At 49.8% G+C, this 10,101-nt stretch overlaps 1 protein-coding gene across 2 annotated transcripts in view; it reads left to right on the top strand.

Moving 5' to 3' along the window:
• The first annotated feature begins 9,619 nt into the window (after positions 1-9,619).
• ELL (elongation factor for RNA polymerase II) overlaps positions 9,620-10,101 on the top strand; it is a 128,015-nt gene continuing 127,533 nt past the window's right edge. Inside the window, exon 1 of one of the 2 annotated variants that reach the window (XR_012488226.1) lies at positions 9,620-9,785. Coding sequence is in view for 1 of the 2 variants with exons in the window: in XM_074302715.1 (XP_074158816.1) it covers positions 9,651-9,785 (135 nt within the window). In the remaining variant the exon portion in view is untranslated. The remainder of the gene's footprint in view (positions 9,786-10,101) is intronic. The other variant, XM_074302715.1, reaches the window with a different exon arrangement.

Below are 10,101 nucleotides of genomic sequence, written 5' to 3'. Positions count from 1 at the left end.
TGGGCTTCATAATAAACTCCTTCCCCCCCATCCCAACTTGATATGAGGAACAAATGAGACTAATTAATCCTCCGCAGCCCCCACCCTTCTGGCATTCCATGATCCGAGGAAGATTTTGGGGCCGGAAATTCTCACTTCAGGCTCTCCCTGTCTGGACATTGTTTTGTGGTTCCTCCCACCATTAGTATTCTGAGTTTCTAATGGGTGGTAATGGCTCTCACATGGGTTAATATGTAGCCCAGGCTTGTTTATGAAGCCTTTCCCTCGCCTTCAACCTTTGTAGGACTTCTTGTTCCCTTCTGACAGCTGAGGAGACAGCCAAGCCAGAACTGGAAGAGGTCACCTGGCCCCAGGATCCCCAGAGCTGGGCCCAGGGCCCATGTCTCCTGAAAGCCAAGGCCCCTGCCCTTCCCTTGGCCGCTGAAGGCACTCTGGGAACTCCCAGGGGAGCAGATCATGGGCTTCTGGGTTGGAAGGAGCTTCCCCAGCACCTCCTGCATCCCTCTCGCTTCTTGGAGAGTGGGTGTTTTCTGGCTCCCTGACAGGCAGGTGTGAGAGGCTTTGGGGGGGCAGGATGGGGGAAGGGCCTATTGGTGCCTTCTAAGTTGGCAGTGCTCAGAATCTGGGGATGAGTCACTTCCCTGGGAGCTAATGCCCCCATTCTTACCCAGAGCCAGGGCCTCTCTGGGCCATCCCCTGGACTCTCCCTCCTCCTCGAAGCTGCTCCAGGGGCTGTCCCACATCCTCTTTCTGGTTTGGGCCTCAAGGCCATCTGCCATCTATCCTGGGGTGACTTCATGGTACAGGATCTGAGTCTTCCCCCCCACTTCTGGTTTGCTTTTCAGTCCCTTATGGGACAGCCCCTTCCCCCTTTCCATTGCCAAAGCCAAGGCTACCTCTGCCACTCGTCCCCTCGGTCCTTTTCCAGGCCCCAGCCTGGTGTTTCCAGCCAGGCTGCTCCTATCTACACAGGGTCCCCCCGAAAAGGTTCCCCGCCCCCCTCTCCTTTCCCCCTCCCCTTGCTTCCTGTCAGCACCACTTCCCTCCTTCCCTGAAACAGCTCCCTGTGCTGACTTGGCCTGGTGACTAATCTCAGCTCCACCCCAGCTATGCTGGCCACCAGGAGTTTCCTGGAAGGGACTCTCGGGGCCCAGGGCCCACTGGCTGTGGGACCCTAGGGAGGTGCTATTTCCTTGAAAGCACCAGATCCCCAGGGGAATCTGTCATCATGAGCTTGTGTCTTCTGTGTCGCTCCAAGCTTTAGAAAGCAATCTTTAAAATTAATTGCTAGTTTGTGGCTGAGGAAACCAAAGCAGGACAGGAAGGCCCACGTTCACCCAGCCCGAGTCAGGGAGCTCTGCCCCCAGATCTGGTCCAGTGTGTGCTTCACACTCCAAGTCCGGGGTGCAGCTGCCTGGGGAATCCTTGGAGAGGGTGAGCACCTTCTGAGCTTCTGAGGCAGGGAAGGGACCCTGGCCTTGTTGCCCAGAAGGAGGCCTTGTGCCATCCTTGACTGAAAAAGAGAAGGTCCAGGGGACCCAGGGGTGGGCAGCCAGGAAGATACTTCCATCCACCCCACGCCTTGCCCCCCCAGCCTTCCACCAGGGTCTGTGTCTCCTGTCAAGTGCACATGGATCTCCATCCTTGATTCCATCTTCATCCTCTGCCACATGTCCTCATCTTGCTTATGCCCGGGGAGGAGGTGGCTTCCAGAAGCCTTAATCTGCTTTACCCAGGTGCCCCAGAAAGCCAGAGTGGTCGTCTCCAATCTGTGTTCCACCAGCTGCTGGATGGGAACCTGGATACCCAGGGACTTGGCCAAGAGGAGGGTCTCCCTGAAGGTCCGGGGCCTGCTCCTGGTCAAGCGTCAGGGCTGAAAGTTGAAGGGGCTGCCTGTCTTTGTGACTGTCAGTGTGAGCATGGCAGGGTGTCACTGAGGGTGCCCCCAAAGGCATCCTGGGAGCGTTCACTTCAGGGAGGTGCCAGGGATGAGCCCAGGGAAGACAAGGTGGGGCTGCTGAGCCAGTGACCAGGGAGGGGAAGTAGTGAAGGAGATACTGATCCCCCAAGTTTCAGAAGCCTTTGGGGCCTGATTACCCTACCTCAGACTTGGTGAGAAGACAATGGGCCCAGCATTTAATGTCTCTCAGCTGTGAAATGGGAATAATAAAGTTCCTACCTCAAAGGGTGATTGTAAGTGTTACATGAGAATTTTTGTGCAAAGGGCAGTTTGTACGTGCTAGATTTGCATAGTATACATACATGTGTGTGATATTGAAACATTTACATATATTGATCCTATTTATACACATGTAACAAATATATGATTTGAAAATTTTATAGCACAGAAGCATTTATAAGAGCCTGAGAAATGTCTTCCTTTCACCATGGCTGGTTTTGGTGCTGAGAGCCCAGGCCGAGTCTGGAGGAGCTCCTTAGGAAAGGCATTTCCCAACTTAACCAGCCTCGGTCCCTAACTACCTGCCCAGCCTAGACTGACTTTTGAGAGGGACTGTAGAACCAGAATGGGGGGGGGGGTTTGAGAGATCTGGCTCTACTGGCTTCTCTGTGGGCAAATCTGCTCCTCTCTGGGCCTGTGACTCAGTAAGGGCTAGTCTAGAATGGGCTGTACAAAGCCGCCTTGGGGATCCAGCCTTCCCACCCCTGCCCATCATCTGGGGGCACATTGTTGGTTGTTGCCACCCATCTGCTCTGGATTCCTCCAGGGCTCCCTAGGGCCTGCATGAGAAAAGAAAATGCCATAGCCTGGCATTGTAAGCCTTCCCTCTGCCTCCAACCTTCCTTTCTAAACTTACTTCATGGGATTTTCCTCACATTCTAGGTTTTAACCAAATTAGATCAAATGAAGTGATAATATATGTAAGGAGTAAAATGTAAAGCCCTTACAGGTAAGAATTATTACCCCAGTTGGATGATTCTTTGCTCTTTCCATGGAGTCTTAGGCCTCTGTACAATTCAGTTTGCTATCCACAGGGCCTGCCCCTTGGAAGCCTTTCTGCCCTCACTTCTTCAGCCTCTCGGGATTCCCTGGGACCACCTGCTGGGAGCCTTTCTCACATCCCCTCAGATGAGAGAGCTCTCTTCCTCCTTTCCCCTTGGCACTCTGCCTAGGGTTTTTTGGATGTCTGTTCCTATATAGTGCCGTCTCTCTGTGACCCTGAGTGACAGAATGCAGGCTCCAGTTTGGTTTGGCCCCAGAGACTACCAGAAAGCTCCGAATACAATGGCATCCCTGGCAACATGTCTGGAGGGAGCAATCCTGGCTTTGCCCTTCCCAGGCATCCCTTTTCCTCATCTGTACAATGAAGGGGTTGCTGTTCAACTCTGATGCTATACTCCTGGCGGGGATTAATAAATAAGTGCTTGTTGAATAAATTGTGCGAATGTGAATCTGAAACCTTGTTAGAGAGGCCCTGAGCATTTTGAGACCAAGAGGTTCCCGGGCAGATAACTTGGCCATTACAATCCCTTCCTCCAAGTGACATAAGCTATTCAACCTCTCAGTTTGGGCATCTGTTAAATAAAGTCTTTGAAAACCTAAGTTACCTTAGAAATACTTGCCAAAAATGACTGGGTATACTGGAAAGCAGTTCTGGCAGAAAGATGGATTAGAGCAGCATCTTATACCATATACCGGAATAACTTCAAAATAGATATGACTTAAGTATTAAAAGTCATTCCATTAAAAATCAGATCAGGAACATTTCATTATTGGTAGGGAATGAATTTGTTCATCAAAACAAAAGATGGGGCAATTACAAAAGATAGTTTTGATTGCATGAAATCAAGAAGTATGCAAGTAGGATAAGAAAGGAAGGAATGGGCTGAGCAATACGGCCCTGAAAAATATTTAGGCAAATAGCAGAAAGGATAAATCAAAAGATACGAACTAACTTCTCAAAAGAACTTCAGACTATCGACTTTGGAGTTCAGTTGTGTTTCATCGTGGCTTTTGGAGTTTTCTCTGGGAAGGCCCTGCTGTAAGTAGTCTGCCAGTTCCTTGGCCCTTGAAGAAAACTGGATCAACTTGACTAGCCTAGGGTCACATAGGTGGTGTCTGAGGTCATGTGAACTCTGATCTCGGTGACTCCGGGTCAGGTGCTCTATCCACTGCACCTCCCACCAGCCCCAAACTACTAGTCACTGTTCTTCAAATCTCCAAAGATAGAAATGCAAATCAAAGCAGGGCCTTAAACTCGGGAAGTCTTCCTTGGGAGAGGGCTCAGCTTTTCCCTGCTAATTCTCCATTTTCCATCAGCAGCTGTGCTTAGTTCAGCTTCAGAATACATCAGACCTTAGACCCTCCACCTCCACCTTCCCTTCCTTCCCCTGGGAACCATCTTCTCCCCTGAGACCGGAAGGCCCTGGAGGACAGGGACTGTTACCCGTTGGCCCAGCCCTAAGCACAGTGCCGGGCAAATACGAGCGGCCTAGTAAATGTTCATTAACTTCTGGGAAGGAGGCTGAGCTCGGCCGCTAGCTCTAAATTGAGCCCAGGATCTCACTGCTTACGTGAACTATTGCGGAATGAAGTCCGCCGACCCAGGAAAACAACCTCCCTAGTGACTCCAGCTAAGCAAACAGGAAGAACAAAGTCAACCACAAAACAATTGCTTGACGTGATAATGACCCAGCTTGAAAAGATAAGAGGTACTTTGCCTAGGTGGAAGATTGTGGATGTGAAACTTGCCACGTGCTGTCAGGTTTCTACAAAGCCCTGCTTCTTTTTGCTCTTTTATTTTTTCTTTCTTTTTTTGTTATAGTGGGTGAGAATCTTGGAGGGGGTAGGGAGGAATGCATTGGGAAGCGTAGGTTATGAAGAAAAAAAACACCAAGGTGATCAATAAAAATTTATTTTAAATAAATGGGGTGTGGGGAATTCAACGACCCCTAAAAGCCTTTCTAATTCAGATTCTAGGATGTTATGACTCATTGAACTGAGGTTCCTTCCTAAGCTTCAATCCTCCCTTCTTTCCTTTGATCTTCAGTCGTCTGACCCTTTCTTGTGGGCTTTTGTTAGTCAGTCAATAAATATTCATTAAGCACCTACTAGGTACCAGGCTCAATGCCAAGAGTTGGGGATTACAAATACAAGTTTAAAAAAAAGGCCCAAAGACATCCCATCCCCCTCCTAGCAGTTTACTGGGGGACAAAACACAAAAGGAAGCTGAAAAGTGGGGGTTGGGGATGGGGAGAGAAAGTTCCTAGTGCTTATTTGATGGAGAAGTCCGAAAGCAGTGTGGATGGGAAATGGGCATAAGACCCTTTCTTAAGAGAAACTAACAAAGGGGCCAGAGAGACCAGTCGGGGAGCATTTTGCTGGCCACTGTGATAAGTTGTAGGGGTATGACGATAAAGCAGAAAGCGTGCCCTGGAGGAGCTGGTAGTCTAATAGGCCAGTGCCAGCCGGCATAATAGCAATAATAATAATAAGCCACATTGAAAGTCAGTTGGAAGTCGACAGCAGAAAGACACTAGAATTAAAAGGGGTTGGAAAAGGCTTCTTGTAGAAGATGGGGTGTTAGGACTTAAAGCCAGGGAAGCTAAGAGGTGGAGAGGAGGAGGAAGAGTGTTCCAGATATGGAAATACCCTGTAATGAGTGGAGGGTCTTGTTCTAGGAAGTGCAAGGAGGCTGGTGTTTTTGGATGGCAGACAGCATGAGTCTGTTTGGGATGGGGTGGGGGAGCTGGTAGGATATTAGAAATCAGAAAACAATGAAGGGCTTTAAATGCCAAGAAGAGGATTTAGTATTTGATCTTGGAAGTTTTGGAGGAGACATATAGGGCCAGCTCTTCATGGAAAACAATCTTTTTTTCTTTTTCTATTTTAATTTCTTAAATATTTTTTCAATTACATTAATTTTTAAAAATGTTGACTTCCAAATTCTCTCCATTCCTTCCTTATACCTTCCTTGAGAAAGTAGGCAATTTGATATAGGTTATATCATGCAAACATTTCCATATTAGCCATGTTGCAAAAGAAAACACAGATTTTTCCTCCTCCCCAAAAACCCTTCCAAAAAAGATGATTTTTTAAAATTTTCAAACTCCACCGCTTCTTTCTTTGAGGTGGACAGCATTTTTCATAAGTCCTTTGAAAATGGGAAGGCAATCGAGAAGGAGGTGCAGACACAAGACATCTGAGCAATGTGATAAGGAAGAGGGGAGAAGAGGGGGTTCCCAGGTAAATGGCCTCCATTTTTCTTCTCTTACAGAGGAGGCAGGGTTCTCAGCTGAGAGGGTGAGACGGGTTTGGAGGAGGTGGAGAAGGGAAGAGTGAGTTGCTAAGTACAGTAGGATTGCCTAGGAGTGAGGGCCAGCTGAGGTTGTGTAAATTTGTTGTGGTCCGGTCCAGAATGGTTGTGTGATTTTCTCTTCCTGTTGTCTCTTGGTTCACTAAAAGCCGTGGCCTCTAGTGAACTCACTGATAATCACAACAGGGCCTTACCAGGGGCCACATTTAGGCCCATCCCAGAGTGACCCACCTACCTCTCAGACAGTTCATGCTCATAGGTGATAACACTATATCCTCCTCTGGACTCTCCAGTCCCAGCTAAGACATATTTATCTGAAGGATAAACAGTCCAAGTACAAACTCCTCTGGTTGACATCCAAGGTCCCCAACACCTGGCACCCATCCTGCCTTTCCAGCCTTGTTATGCTCCTTTACTTGCTCTACATTCTGGCCGTACTGCATGATTTCCCCCTGCTCTCTCCTCCATCATCACTTCTGGGATCCTCCTGCCCCACATCTCTCTGTTCAGCTGCTTTTCTGTGCTTCAAATGCCTTTTCTCTGATTATCCTTAAATTCTTGTTTATCCTTGAGAGCTCATCTCAAATTCTGCTTCTCCCAGGATTCTTCTCTTGTCCCTAGTTATTAATGACCTCCCTTGGACTTCATGTAAACATAATAAATGTTGTCTCTTGTTATATGTGTTGCTGGTTTATCCTTCAATTTGTCTGTAGGCTCCATGAAGAGCAAGGGATCATGTGTTATCTTAATTTTGTCTCTCTGTTGGTGTCTATTACGAGACACTGTACACAGTAGATGCTTAATAGTTTTGTTGATGGGATGAATGAATCAGCTGTATACAGTCTTACCCCTGCCACTGACTCATAACATGACCTTAGGCAAACTATTTCCAACCTTTGAGACCCTTTCCCTTTCTAGCCTCTATGATCTTTGTATTTTGCACATTAGAAAACAGGCTGATGAATGAAAAAGCACTTACTGATATCTGTGCTAGAAGTGTGCTAAGTGCTGGGGATACTGAGAGAGTCCCTGCTCCCAGAACCGCCTCCCATCCTAACAGAGCAGGGCTTCTTGGGAGGGGTCCACAGATTCCCAGGGCCTCTGTGGTTAGATTTCAAGGAGGGGTTAGTGAATGTCAGAGTGGGATCATGCCTTTATTTTCATTAGCTTCTAAATAAAATCTGTTATTTCCTTTAACGTTTTAAACACATTCTGAGAAAGGGTCTTTTCTAGACTGCCAGAGAAAAGTCAGAAATCTTTGTCAAAGAGGGAGAGAGCTTTTGGCTCTAAGTCTGATGGTGAAGTCTGGCGGTTCTCAATTTGTCATGGCAAAGCAGATGTCAGTTCCACGAATAAAACTATGCCAGTCGATGATGTTCAGAAAGATTCAGAGCGGAGTGACCTACCTCAGGCCTTGGGAACAGTAATTAAGTCACTCTGGTAGCATTTCGACTGTGCTAGTCACTGCATTGAGCACTCAGGATGCTCACAGTTCTAGTCCGATGGATCCATTTTCACAGGGCACTGAAAGTGATCTTCTGGCTCCAAATAATCTCTATAGGTTTTTCTATAGTTTTAAGTCCTATGATCGATCACATGACCCTAATGGGGTCCCTTACTCAAGTGGGCCTCTCCATCACACTCTTCTAGAAATGAGGCTCCAGGTTTGAATTGTAGGCCCCCATCCCCTGAGCTTCCCGGGCCTGCACTCTGATTTCCTTTCTGTAAAATTCACTTTACAAATGGTTGGTCTTCTAAGGCCTGCTCCACCCTTGGGGGGGGTATTTCTTCCATTCACCCAAGCTTGAAATGTAGGAGTCATCTGCGCTTTTCACTCTCCCTCATCAGGCAGTGGAAGTTCTTGCTGATTCTGTCTCCCCTACACCTTTGGGGGGATCCAGCCACTTCATCCCTTGATTACTTACATCAGAAGGTGTCGAACCCATTGCTGCCTCAATGCTTCCTAGTGCCGTAAACTGATCAAAATGTAATTGGGAAATATTTAAGAAAATAAAGTAGCTACAATAGATAATGGTAACATGTGGTCTTCTCAGGGGCCTGCGGGGAGCCTTACAGACAATTGAGATTTCTATTGGATTTTGATATCATGGGCTCACATTATTGTAACAGTCTCCCATTGGTCCCCCTGGTTGAAGCCCCTCCCCTCTCCAATTCCTCCTCCCACGTAGATGTAGTCTCACTGACCGTGTCCCCGCGGAGCTCGGCTCTAGAAACAGCTTAGACTCCTTTGATTGATAGGTAAAATTTCAAGTCCTCAGCCCTTGTTGTGCGTCTCCAGACAGTTTTGCCAGCCTTGGCGCACCTTGTTCTCTGGGTGTACAGCGGTAGGGTGATGGGGTGATGATGCTCTCTCCAAAATGTCACTCCCTGCTCCCCACAGCGGATGTCTCCTGCCCGTGGACCGCTGACCCCTGACCCCCGAGTCCGAGTCCTCCCCGGCTCCACCGCTCGAACCCCCGCCTTCCTTCTCGCTCAGAACTCCCTGCGTTGTCAGCACTTAGGACAGTGCCTGCTACATACTGAGTTCTTGTTGGCTGTTGGCTAGAGCAGTTGGATTTGGGCTTAGAAGATGTGGGGTCCGATTCTTTCGGACTAAAAGCCAATATTTATGAAGCACCCTACTATGTGCAAGGCAAAATGATTTATTTTCATAAATTATTTTATTGAATCTTCACAACAACCCCGAGAGGTGGATGTTATCATTGTCCCCATTTTATATTTTAGCTTACTGATGTAAAAGAAAGATCAAGTGACTTGCCCGGGATCATAACCGCCAAAAGCAATTGAAGCTGAATTTGAACCCAGGCCTTCCTGATTCCAAGCTCCCTCCTCCCCCATCTACTATCGTTTTTATTATGTCCCCAGCTTTTAGCCAAGTGGCTGCCACATGGGAGGTGCTTAGTGTTTATCGCTTGATGATTGACAGCCTGGCTCTGTCACTGAGTTTCCTCACGTCTTTGGAACAGTGGATCGGTCAGTTAGCCAGTCAACAAACATTTATACAGCGCTTCCTGCGGCAGAGCTCCGCTCCAAGGCGCTTCCATTCTAAGGGGGAAGACGGGGAGCGCTGGACGGATTCCTCCCGGGGTCCGCAGTAGCTCCCGGCCCGGCGGGACGCCCCGCCAGCAGTTCCCGTGGCCCCGCCCCCTTCCCCTCTTCTTTCCCGGCTGTCAGAGTGCCCCGCCCCTCCTCCTGCGCCTCCTCCTCTCCCGGAGCGGAGTAGCCCAGCCGAGGACCTCGGCGCCGGCCGTGCCTCCTGAATAATGAATCACGCTGCCCCTGGGAAGGGGCGGGGCCGAGGCGAGGCGGCTACGACGCAGGCGCACGGCCCGGCCCGGGGGAGAGGGTCGCAAGATGGCGGCACTGAAGGAAGCTCGGGGCTACGGGCTGTCTTGCGGGCGGGTGAGCGACGGCAGCAAGGTGTCCGTCTTCCACGTGAAGCTCACCGACAGCGCACTGAGGGCCTTCGAGAGCTACCGCGGCGGCCAGGTGAGCGCTCCGGCTCGGCGCCGGCATCCCCGGTCCTGTCCTCTCCTCCTCTGGCTCCGCTCTCCCGGGCTCCCCGCGCCCCGGGCGCCTCAGCTGGACCGAGCGTAGCGCAGCGCGCGCCGGGGCTGAGGCGCCACGGGGCCCTTCTTCCCCTCCCCCTTCGCCCCGCGCGCGCCAGGTCCCGCTCCCCCCACCTCCCCCAGTCAGGCGGGCGCCCCTTCCGGGCCCCCGTAGTCTCGGGACTGCCCCCCTCCCCCTTCTCCCTGCGGTGCTGTCCGGGCTGAGCAAGTCCTACCGGGGGGAGGCCAGCAGGTGA

This window comes from Sminthopsis crassicaudata, chromosome 1 (genome assembly GCF_048593235.1).
Source record: "Sminthopsis crassicaudata isolate SCR6 chromosome 1, ASM4859323v1, whole genome shotgun sequence".
Lineage (NCBI taxonomy): Eukaryota > Metazoa > Chordata > Mammalia > Dasyuromorphia > Dasyuridae > Sminthopsis > Sminthopsis crassicaudata.
The sequence above is the reverse complement of the archived record's forward strand: the minus strand, read 5'-3'. Positions and strand labels throughout refer to the sequence as shown.